At 31.4% G+C, this 12796-nt stretch overlaps 1 protein-coding gene across 2 annotated transcripts; it reads left to right on the forward strand.

Moving 5' to 3' along the window:
• The first annotated feature begins 7831 nt into the window (after window positions 1-7831).
• Window positions 7832-12529, forward strand: LOC116000282 (aldehyde dehydrogenase family 2 member C4-like). 2 transcript variants are annotated; one of them, XM_031240346.1, is made up of 9 exons: window positions 7833-7985; window positions 8421-8563; window positions 8731-9114; window positions 10161-10250; window positions 10365-10538; window positions 10618-10755; window positions 11305-11442; window positions 11957-12018; window positions 12116-12529. In XM_031240346.1, the coding sequence occupies exons 1-9, from the start codon at window positions 7877-7879 to the stop codon at window positions 12387-12389; spliced, it is 1512 nt and encodes a 503-aa protein (XP_031096206.1). In that variant the 5' UTR covers window positions 7833-7876; the 3' UTR covers window positions 12390-12529. The 2 variants fall into 2 exon arrangements, with proteins under 2 accessions (XP_031096207.1, XP_031096206.1); XM_031240347.1 differs by lacking the exon at window positions 10161-10250 and having other exon boundaries at window positions 7832-7985.
• Window positions 12530-12796: the final 267 nt, after the last annotated feature.

The following is a 12796-nucleotide window of genomic DNA, read 5'->3' on the forward strand; positions in this document are numbered from 1 at the left end:
TGACAACTCTACCTAGTAGCATGCATTTTATCTATTTTTAATTGTTCGTTCATTGTTAAAATTACCATATATACTTAATTTAATCTAATGGGGTAGTTCAAGTTCCAAGTGAGCTCTCGTTGTGGGGAAGAATTCTGGGAGAATCTGGGTTCGATTTCTACAAGTGACGATTCCTCTGGGCCAGCTCCCGTGCCTCCGTTAAACGGTCTAGCTCAATAAAATTATGAGAAATCACAACCGCTAATTACAGAGTTGATAAGTTAAAGTCCAAAATGAATTGACAATAATTAAACTCGTGTTTTTGATATGTAAATCATGATCTCCATGGCCTCCTCCTAGGCTACTTTCATTGTTTAGTCGTTTTTGCTCGTAGCTTTCCCTTCCTTTATCTCTGCTGTTGCGCTGCATTTACCAGTCTTGTCTTTGAATGTAAATCTTTAACCGCGTGGTTGAATTATGGTATGTATATGGAAAAGCAGTTAAAACATTATTAGTTCGTGGCTACTTTTGGTCGGCCGAAACAATACACAAAACATCTTTAATTATTTCAGCAATTCCACTCCCATCATTTTACTTCAAGTGAAAATAGGATGGCTGCCAATTGCCAACAAAAATATTTTACTCAACTTAATGGCTTTGCCTTATACATAGCCTAATACCGGAGTTATGGAAGGATTCTTATTATCTCATTATTATATATTGACGTAAAAATTATTGTTGAGTTTAAAAAGTAATTTTTTAGTTGTTATAAAGAAAATTTTAAGTTGGTCAGAGGCCTCCTTTTTAAGGTGTATTTGGTTCATAGGTTTATACACTAGGAATGAGAATCAAAATTATAATTAGTGTTTGGTTGATAAATTTTTAAAACACAGCTATGGATTTTATTACCCCTTCAATTAAAAACTACATTCACTAATTAAAAATGGGTACCATCCCATCTTATTGGTAATCTAATATTTAAGTTTGAATTAGTGCTTTTAGATTTTTTGTTTTGATTTAGAGCAAATATCATTTTTAGTCCCTCAACTATAATATATGTATCAATTTTGGTCCTTGACTATTAAAAATTTCAAATTAGGTGCATGACTATTCATTTTGTATCACATTTGGTCTTACCGTTAAATTTTCCGGCCAAATTTTCGGCGAAGTCACCGGTGACCGACTAATTTATTTAATTTTTATTTTAAAAATTATTTTAATACTCCGTAACTTTTAAATTAAAAAAAACTTAAAAATAAAAAATAATAGTAAAAAAATAGAAAACGCCGGTCACCCCCGATAACTTCGCCGGAAATTTGGCCGGAAAATTTAACGGCAGGACCAAATGTGATACAAAATGAATAGTCATGCACCTAATTTGAAAATGTTAATAGTCAAGGACCAAAAGTGATACAAATTGAATAGTCATGGACCTAATTTGAAATTTTTAATAGTCAAGGACCAAAAGTGATACATGTATTATAGTTGAGGGACTAAAAATGATATTTTCTCTTTTGATTTATTATGGCCCTGTTTGGTAAATGGTTGTTAGCTGATTGGGTTAGAAGGTATGATTTGTTGATAACATTGGCTGATTGTAGAAAGTTGTTTGATAGATTAGCTGTTAGCTGATAGCTGTTTGGTATAATTTCTTTTCTCAAAAAGCTAATTGAAAAGGCTACTTTGAGTAGCCTTTTGAATTTTAGCATTTTGGAGTTAAAAAAGCTAATTAACCAAAAAAATAATAGTGGTCAAATAAGCCAAAATTGGCTGATAGGCTGATTATTTACCAAACAGGGCCTATGTTCAGATTAGTGCTTTGGATATGATGTTATTATATTAGGATCAATTGCCTTAAATTTTTTATTTTTGTATTTTAAAACCTTTATTCCCATGGTCATACGTAACCAAACATCAATATTAGTAATCATTCTAATTCTATATTACTACCAAACATGCAAAATACTTTTATCAAAATCCATTCCCATTATCAAGTATTTGATTGCCATTCCAATTACCATGTGCGAACCAAGTATACTAACCTTATTTTCTTTAAGTGATTATGAGATTGGGTTTGCAGTCTTAACTCTTAAGTCATTATCAATTTTATGGGGAAATGGCAGAAATGTAAGTGCATGACATTCTATTGACAAAAATGTGAACGAATCTAATAATTGACAAAAATGTGAAAAACACAGTTCTCAAATGCGTTCATTGTCAGAACTGGTCAAACATAAAACGCAAGTGGGACTTATATTTTTCGAAAAACACAATTCCCACTTGCGTTAATTTTTTTTAATTTCTTTTTTTTTTTTATCTCTCCGGCGACCAAAAAAAAAAAAATTTAAAATTTAAGGCAAGTGGGACTTGCGTTTTTTGAAAAATACAAGTTCCTCTTGCGTTTTGTGTTTGACCAGTCCTGACAATGAATGCATTTGGGAACTAAGTTTTTCATATTTTTAATTTATCAATTATTAGATTCGTTCACATTTTTGTCAATAGAATGTCATGCACTTACATTTCTGTCAATTTCCCCAATTTTATTAACCGAGATTGGATAGCACCATGATCATCTACCTTAGCTCACTTTGTTTGTTTGTTTTTTTTGTTTTGTTTGTTTCTTTTTTTTGTTTTTTGTTTTTTGTTTTGTTTTTTTTGTTTTTGTTTTTGTTTTGCATATGTTATTATTCTAGTCTAAATTTAAGTAAGTTGAAATTTATTTTATCTTGATATTTAACAAATATTTTTAAACTAATAAAGTGCAATTAGTTTATTCACGCAAGTAAAGTTTACTTCAATAAACCTATCGGTTTGAGACAATTGATAAATTAGTAATACAATTCCAATGTTGAAAGATAGATTCTTACATGTGCGTACATATTAATAAAGAGTTACGAGTGGAGCCTTCGAGCACCATACAAGCTAAATTCAGTCTTACAGTAGTAGAGATACCATATGTTATATGAAAAAAAGTTTATTACCATGGAATTAAATATGTGAAAAGAATATTATATTGATGTTACTTATTATATTACAAATCAAATATTATAGAAAAATGATTTATAATACTCCGTAATAAGTAATTAGGTTCAACGGTCAATTCATGATGGAGTTAATTAGGAGCAATCATATCCTTATTTCCATCATTTTAAATTTAATTTTGGCAGTAACTAGAATATACTGACAGATAAGCTACAGATGGATCAGATATAGTGCCAAAAAATTACGGAGTATAAAATATGAAAAGAAAAAAAGAAAAAAAAAAGAATAAGGTTCAAATTGGCCATTAAACGAAACGTGAAAATGTAATTTGACCACTGAACTGAAAAAAGTGCAATTAGGCCACTCAACATTTCAATGTAATTTCATCTGATAGTAGGTTAACACCCCATTTAACAGGTTGCATGTTGATGTGGACGATGATTTGACTTTTTTTTTTTAATAAAAAAAGTCCTTTTCTTTTCATTTCTTATTTTTATTTTTTAAAATCATTTTCTAGTATAAAATCTGCTGCAATATATATTCAATTTTTTTGAAAAGATATATATTCAATTTATAATTTTATATAATAATTAAGATGTTAATATATAGAATGAAACATGATTCCCTTCGCAGTGCACTACTTTGGAGCTAAATTAAGCAAAAGGTGGATCAAACAATACTTTGGTGTTAAAACCTCTCTTCACAATGCATGTCCTATCATTATAATTTGAAAAAAAATCTGTTACAGTACTTAATTCTTTTGTATGGACATATACACCCTTCAAATATTTTTTCAGCGAATCAAACGGGCTATAAGAAATTGAAACTGAAACTGAAAATTGATGAAGTTACGAACTGATAAAATTCAAGTTATTTTCCATGTCAACATGCAACCTGCTGGATGGGGTGTTAACTTGCTATCATGTAAAATTGCAAACATTTGGAGTGTGTTGAGTGGCTTAATTGTACTTTTTTCGTTCAATGGCCAAATTACACTTTTACATTTTGTTCAGTGGTCAATTTGAACCTTATTTCAAAAAAAAAAAAAACTTTATAAAGTTATACTTTAATTAAAAATAATACTGGTATCACTTCTAGGATAATAATTTCTCCCTGATCCTTGTTTCAAGGGGGATGGGGACCAAAACTCGAGGAATATTGGAGAGTGGAGACGGGGATGCCCGTCCCATCCCTGATATATTAATTTTTTTTAAATAATATATTGACGGAGTTATGAATATTAAAGACTTCAGTATTAGATTAATAGTTGGATTCAGTAATTTAAATTAACAATTCAATATTAAAATAATAAAATTCTTGTACTTGAATAATAAAAATTGTGAAACTACTATTTTGATTATAAAATTGATGGAGATTCTTGTCTCCAAAAATTCTCAACAGGGATAAGAATAAGAAAGTTTTCTATTTTTCGATGGAGACAAAAAGCGGGAAACCACATTTATTTCTTGATCATGCAACTAACCACGTTGACGGTTTGTTTCGATGGCCAGAAAGATAGCCTTCATTTCCTACTAATGGAAAGATTGCTACTTTTTCTGGATTCATTACATCTATGTGAAACCTAAATGACCCACAATTCAATTAATCAATTAATTAATAATTCAATTATCTTACACAAGTAAAATTTTGTCCACACAAGATGAAATATGCCCTGGCCCATATCCCAACCAGATAAAATAATGAATGGATAAATCATGATAACTCAACTACATATATCCAAAATTCAATTTTGCATTTTGCTCACAATCTACACCCTAATAACTAATTGAGTTATTCTTGCAGGCAAATAAAACCTTTCTCTTCAATTAACGTGGCTAATGGGCTAAGTTCGTTTCTAAAAACTTGCCAAATCGTAGGACAGGGCGTACATTCATCATAATTGTGTATTTAGGTAGCCTAACTAACTTCATTAAATTGATTATAAGTATAAACAAATATGGTTGAGCTGTTTAGATTCCCTTTATAACACGCTTTGTTTTAAATAGTATGGGGAGAAGAATAAAATAGTATTTTAAAAGGAGTTAATTTCATTTTTGGTAACTTATATTTGACCATTCAACTTTTATTTTTTTTTAAATACATTCATCTTTGGTTCTAGTATTATTGTGGTATGATAATTTTTTATCATTCATTAACAAAACCGTTTAAATGTCCTTAAATACAAACACATTACGGTCTTCAAATAGGGATTTTTTCAAAATACAAAAATATAGCAGGTCAACCCATTTTGACATTTTGTATATTAAAAAAATTGAAATGTCCTTGTATTTAACGTCATTTCAACAATTTTGTTGACGGATGACCAAAACAGTCATGCCACAATAATATTAAAGCTAAAGAGGAATGTTTTGAAATTAAAAAAAGAGTAACAGTGGACTGACACATATAAATAGGACCAAAAATAAAATTAACTCTTTTAAAGAGTGGACGGACACTTTTTTTTTTTCCAATTCAAAGAATGCTATTTTCAATATTTTCCTTACTAAGTAAACTATTTTGCAGTTGACTTTTTGTGGATTTGAGCCTTAATGAAGGTGATATTGACTATTTGTACTTCAATAGATTGAGAAAGTAATTATGAACATATATTGCATTGTAATAGAATTAGTACATTGTAATAGAATTAGTAGTATTTAAAAAATGATTTTACAGTTTATAAAAATAATTTGTATTTTAATACTTAAATTTTCTTCTTTTAATTAAAACAAAATTAAATACTCATATACAAACATATTAGTATATTTAGATATATAATATTTAGAATAGGAGCATCTTCTAAGTGAGATTTAATTTCTATTCCTTAAAATCAAGTTATTTCTTTAACAAATCAAACAATGCAATATGATTTTTACTCATTTTTTAATGAATAAAATCAAGAAATATGACTCTTATTCTAATTACTAGCATTTTGTTTGCGTAAAAATTAATGTCTAATGTTAAAGTATTGAAAATTAAAAATAATTAAATTTTTTTTAGTTCAAATTATATTTCATAATTTGCCAACGGGGCTTTTGGTGGCAAGAAGAGAATTAAGGGAAAGGAAATTGCAATTCTATGTCAGAAGAATAATGTGTGAATTTAAATTTTAGTGTTTGGTTTGCAGGAATATAATTACTGAAAATTTCAATTCTAATGTTTAGTATTCATTTGAATTGAAAGAGAATAAGTTGTATAAAGACCAAATTGTACATACTTATTATAGCAGACAAATATAATGAAATATCAATTTTATGTTAGAAAAGAAAAGAGTAATTTTGTCTTAAGGATATTTTTTTTCTTTCCCAAAACCACGGAGTTGGAATGCTAAGGTGAGGCATGATATTTTAATTCCGCGAAAATGAGAGAATTGCAAACAAATGATTTTGTTGCTATTAGAATTAAGTGGAGTGAAATTATAATTCACTCCAACCAAACAAACCATGAAGTGATAAATTTTAATTACCATATTTGAAAAATATAGAAAGAGAAAAAAAGAATTTTTATTTTTCTTTAATAATAGTGTAAACAATTTTGATAAAATTTATACTATACATTTTAATAAATAAATATATAATATATAATACTAAGATAGTACTTGCATATATTGGTATATATACACAAATAATATGTGTGTATGTATTCTATACACACATGTGATTTACCATTCATAAAATTAAAATTTAATTAAAAATATAATATGTGATTAAATTAATTTTTATATAATGATTTACCATTCCCACAAGTGACGATTCCCCTGGGCCAGCTCCCGTTTCTCCCGAAGCGAACATGGGTGGATCCCGGACCGTTAAAAGAGAAAGACCCTGTAAATTTACCCAAAAAAAATGATAACTAAATAAAAGGAAAAAGATATGGTTAATATAGGTGTACGATTATAGTGGTGGAGTCATTAATGTTAGAATTCATTAAATAGTAACAGACTTATAACGGTGTATGTATAATATTGTCTAACAAAAATATAGTAGGAACGATTAATTTTGTCTAATAAAACTGAAGTGTCGTACAATTTTTAAAGTAAAATGTTTATATTTATTAGCATGCAGAAAGCAGGCAAAAACGAGGGGCATAACTTGAATTGACATATATAATATTCTAATTACATCGTACTCCATTTCTTGTAGAAGGATTCATATTCCTTGGGTGCAAAGGAGAAATCCCCCACCCTAGGGGCGCCACATCCCAACATGAATTTTGGAGGAGTTAAATCATGGTAACATGTTTGGTTTATGGAATGAAATTTGGAGGAATCGAAATCTTATAGCATTATTTGATTCGTCGGAGGAATAAGCTTTAAGATTGCATTCTCCCGTTTGGTTAGTGGAATGAAATAACTATTCAAAAGCGGAATGATACTTCCCAAAAGGGAAAAAGAAAAAGTGAAACCAAACAAAAGAATATGCATATATATTTCCAAAATATTTCATTTCTCACTTATTGAACCAAACTTGACTAAAATTAATTCACTTTATAAGTCAAAACTTTCATTAATTTAGATGTGAGCTATCATATTTATTAACTAGACTAACGCCAAGTCCTTGTGGTCAAGCAACATAATGTAATTCTTCTAAATAAAAAGTCACAGTTTCAAATTCAAGTGGAAACAATGACTCTTTGTGCTTCAATAGTTACGATCTGAAAATATGGAAAAAGAGTCTAGAAGAAAAGGATGTTACAATGCTTAGGTACTATGCGTGTCATGCTAATGCAAAAAGTTTCACGTTTCCTGCGAATCTGCTAACTGTAAGCCACAGATATACTATATAAAATTATTTAATTTTAGGGATAAAAAGTGAAAGAATAGTGGTGACAGGTGAGACTTAAAAGTAGGCTCATATATAGTGTGTGCTTCTTTCTTCACTGTGGTCTTCAAATATATTCATAGGCACAATAATATCAGATGGCCGCCACCCAAAATAATGGAAACATGAAGGAGGCTCTGTTCAAGGTTCCAGACATCAAGTTCACCAAGCTGTTCATCAATGGAGAATTCGTTGATTCCGTTTCAGGTTAGGTTTTAGTTTAATTAAGGTTTTCTTTCCTTTCAAGAGCCCCATTTTCTCTTTAGAAAGCTCATTTGGTAGTTCATGCCTTGGGTGATTTTATTTCATGTCATTTAATTTGTACTAAAGACTAACCAAGAATGGTTGGTAGATTTTAAGGTTTTTTTTTTTTTTTTTATAAATTAATACCAGCAAATTAAAACTTGTATTGATTATTTGAAGGTTACAATGATCAAAGAGGTAAATCAGATCAGTTTAGGCTGTTCTGATTAGCTTCAAACTAAGAAGGCGAATATACAGCTTCTATTAGGAATTGAACTTATAATTTTGTGATTATTATTGTGTCAACAATCTGATCAATTTAGCTGAGTTGTCTCAAAGATTAACGCTTTGCATGTCCGGTTGACTCACTCATAAGTTGATTTGGTATAAATTAAACAGGTAAAAAATTTGAGACAATTGATCCAAGAACTGGTGAAGTGTTTGCTAAGGTTGCCGAGGGAGACAAAGAAGATGTCGATTTGGCCGTCAAAGCTGCCCGTGAAGCCTTTGATCATGGTCCATGGCCCCGGTTTCCGGGCTGCGTACGTTCCTCACTCTTTTTTTATGTGTCTAATTCGGGTGTACAAATATAAAGTTAATCATATAAAATGTATTAACCAGCTTTATTGATGTGACTGATTATGCACTTGTTTCTGAAGTGCATTGGGATTAGTATGAGTATGGTACGTTTATGTTTTTTTGGAAGCAGGAGAGGAGAAGATTAATGATGAAGTTTGCGGACTTGATTGAAGAGAATGCGGAGGAGTTAGCGGCGTTGGATGCAATCGACGGCGGGAAGCTGTACGGGATGGGTAAGGCGTTGGACATTCCGGCGGCGGCGGGGACGTTGCGGTACTACGCCGGCGCGGCGGATAAAATCCACGGCGAGACGCTGAAGATGTCGAGGTCTATTCAGGGGTACACGTTGCGGGAGCCGGTGGGCGTTGCCGGAATGATCATTCCTTGGAATTTTCCGACATCCATGTTCTTCACAAAGGTTAGCCCTGCGTTAGCCGCAGGATGCACAATTGTTGTCAAACCTGCCGAGCAAACCCCCCTTTCAGCTCTTTTCTATGCTCATCTCGCCAAGAAGGTAATTAAGCCATTATATTGTTATTTTCTTCAATTTCTATTTAGGTCTCCAATCATACCCTCTAAATGTCTAATTCATAATATTATTTTTTGAAGTGGTAAAATTATGTAGATTCTATTTTTTTGATATGAACATTTTTTCTGGAATTTGCGTGATAAAAATAGTATATCTTTGATTGCAACATCAGAATTTTGGAATATACATAGTAAAACTATTCAATAAGTTAAGGACTCGGTGAGAGTTATAGATTGCTCTAATTTCACAATTATCTTAAATACACAATAATTTAAGAATTCCCATTTAGGTTGTGTTTGGAGCAATTTGGTAATGTTAGTATTATTGGAGTGGTTCACTATCCTACGAGTCTAATCATTGAAATTTCAACTTGAAAGATTAAGAGTTCGGTGGGAAGGACGATAGTGCCCTAATCTCACCATTTTCTTAAATGCATCACTTAATTTAAGACGATCAATAATTGTGTTGGCCGTACTGTCATTGCCCCAACTACTCTAACCATTAAAATATAATTGCTCTTCAGACACCTGTTTGGTAATGTTACCATTATTAGAGTGGTTCACTATCTTACCAGCCTAATCATTCAAATTTTCACCTTGTAAGATTAAGAGTTCGGTGAGAATGACGATAGATTACTCTACTCTCACCGCTTTCTTAAATGCATCCCTTAATTTAAGACGATCTATAATTGTGCAGGCCATACTGTCATCGCCCCAACTACTCTAACCATTAAAATATAAAATATTTAATTTGAAGGACAAAGGGTTTGGTAGGATCGGTGAACTATTCTAGTTTCATTGTTCTCTTAAGTACATCCTAATTAATTTAAGAATTTCTATTTAAGTTGTAAGCTAAGGGTTTTGTGGGAGGGATATATTGCTTTAATCTCATGGCTATCTTAAATGCATTCTTAATTTCAGACAATCAATAAATGCTTAATCTCACTTTCTCTAAAATGCATCCTTAATTTAAATTGATCAATAAATTAAATATTAAATTTAACTGGTGTTTTGATATCATAATATAAACAGGCTGGTATCCCAGACGGAGTGCTTAATGTTATAACAGGATTTGGACCAACAGCTGGAGCTGCCATTGCTTCTCATATAGACATTGACAAAGTGAACACTAAACCTTCTACTAATTAATTGTCACAACTCACAAGAAAATGTTTTTTTTTTTTTTGGAATAATAATTTTGTTTGTTTGTTTGTTTATTTATCTCCTGGGTTTTAGGTTAGTTTTACAGGATCAACAGAAGTTGGGAAGTTAGTAATGAAGGCTGCAGCAGACAGCAATCTAAAACAAGTGACACTAGAGCTTGGAGGAAAGAACCCTCTCATCATTTTTGATGATGCCGACATTGAAATGGCCACAGGACTTGCTGTATTTGGCAGCCTTTATAACAAGGTAGGTATAGATAGATGTGTTAATTAATGTTGTATTAACCTTAGCTTGAATATTGCTAAAATTTTGAGGCTTTTGACAGGGTGAGGTTTGTGTTGCAAGCTCTCGTATTTTCGTGCAAGAAGGAATCTATGATGAATTTGCAAAGAAATTAGTAGAGAAGGTGAAAATGACTGTGGTTGGTGATCCTTTCGATCCTTCAACCCATCAAGGACCCCAGGTTAACTTCATCAAATTTGTACCCGTGTTAATATTGTATCTTGACCTATCTTTACACTAGTTTACTTGGGGGTGTTTGGTAAATAGCCGTTCGTTGATTGGTAAATTTGTTTAGTTGATAGTATTTTGATGATGGTAGAAATTTGTTTAGTTGATAGTATTTTGATGATGGTAGAAATTTGTTTGGTAAATGAGATGTTAGCTGAAAATTGATAACTGATTATATGCAAAATGACTTTCTCAAAAAACGTACTAATCAAAAAAGTTGTTTTGAGCAGTTTTTTTAATTTTAGCATTTTGTAGCAATAAGCTATTACAAAAAGTTAATTAACCAAACACTTAGATTGTTTAATCAAGCTAAGTCAAACAATTAATAGTGGTTAAACAAGTCAAAATTGACTGATAGACTAACTATTTTATCAAACCGGGACCTTAGTCTTTTTGTTCCTACCTCAATCTTTTTCTTCCCATTGTTTTTGAAGTATAAATTAAAAAAAATAAAAAATAAAAAGTTACATAATTTTACTAAACTTTAATATATTTTTGACAGGTAGACAAAAATCAATATGAGAAAATATTGTCATATATCGAGCATGGCAAGAGAGAAGGAGCCACATTGTTAACAGGAGGCAAGCCTTGTGGTGAGAAGGGATATTACATTGAGCCCACCATCTTTTCAGATGTCAAGGTACATGCTATATTATCGATTCAAAATTCTAACATGTTAGGTATATGATGGAACAAATTGATCCGGGTATGCATTTATACGGATCAACAAGCTTGCATAAATTAAAGAAATAAAAATAAAAAGGATAATATAACTGCAATGATATTTCCTTAATTGATATATGAATGTATTACAAGAATATTGTAAGGGATTAGACAATAAATGGCTTGTAGCTAGGGAAATTGAACATGATTTGTAATGCCAAGACAATGCAATATTTATACAAGACATGAGCCTACAAACTCTCCTAAAGTCATGGTAGGCCACAAGACTAAGTCGAAGCCCATGCAGTGGACTCGCGAGACTAAGTCAAGGCCCATTATTTTGGGTCCGGAGACCTACTCCAAGTCTTGGACCATAACCGCTCAGCTATATTGGATCATTTCCAATATCTCCATTAGTATACGTGTCATTTCAGAGATATTATTTAAATATTATTAAACAAACACATTAATTATTTAACTTGTATGGCCAGGATTCTATGCTAATTGCCAAGGACGAGATATTCGGTCCGGTGATCTCATTACTCAAATTCAAGTAAGTAAAAACTTATTTTGAAATAAATTATTAGTATCATAACATATCATCTATTGAGAAAACATTGCAAACACGCTTGTTATCGTCTTTTATAAAGGACGATTGAGGAGGCCATACAGAGAGCCAATGCTACAAAATATGGGCTGGCGGCCGGCATTGTGACCAAGGACTTGAACACTGCCAACACGGTTTCGAGGTCGATTCGAGCCGGAGTTGTTTGGATAAACTGTTATCTGGCGTTTGATTACGATATTCCTTATGGGGGTTACAAGATGAGTGGATTTGGGAGAGATTCAGGAATGGAGGCACTTGATCAGTACCTTCAAACCAAATGTGTTGTAACTCCCTTGTACGATTCCCCTTGGCTATGAATCCTCCCAAACACTTCGATCCTTGAATAACATTTCGCAGTATTACTAGTTGAATATCGCGTATTGTGCCACTAAATAAATGTGTAACAAGAAAAGATAGTAAAGGGAGAATGACGAAAGTGGAAAGAGTTTGTTTAAAAGTAATTATTATGATTTATATATAATTGTATAAGTTATCATTACAATTGATAATGCCAATACATTTAAAAAATAAAATAAAAATTCTTGTTAGGGTTTTAGCGTCATTGGCTTTTATATAATTTTTAGATTTGAGAGAAAATGTTTGAAGTTCAAGTGGCATGTGAGCTCTATTTATAATAAAGAATTTTAAGAGAATCCAATTTCAAATCTCACAAATAACGAGATCCGAACCGTTAGACGGAGAGAAAGACCGAAAACACCTCAAA

The sequence above is a fragment of the Ipomoea triloba genome, chromosome 12 (assembly GCF_003576645.1).
Source record: "Ipomoea triloba cultivar NCNSP0323 chromosome 12, ASM357664v1".
NCBI classification, from domain to species: Eukaryota; Viridiplantae; Streptophyta; class Magnoliopsida; order Solanales; family Convolvulaceae; genus Ipomoea; species Ipomoea triloba.

Coding starts and splice junctions, on each gene's coding strand:
- LOC116000282 (XM_031240346.1), top strand. CDS start 7,877: ATGGCCGCCACCCAAAATAATGGAAACATGAAGGAGGCTCTGTTCAAG. Junction 7,986..8,420: donor ATTCGTTGATTCCGTTTCAG/GTTAGGTTTTAG, acceptor TAAATTAAACAG/GTAAAAAATTTGAGACAATT. Junction 12,019..12,115: donor ATCTCATTACTCAAATTCAA/GTAAGTAAAAAC, acceptor TCTTTTATAAAG/GACGATTGAGGAGGCCATAC.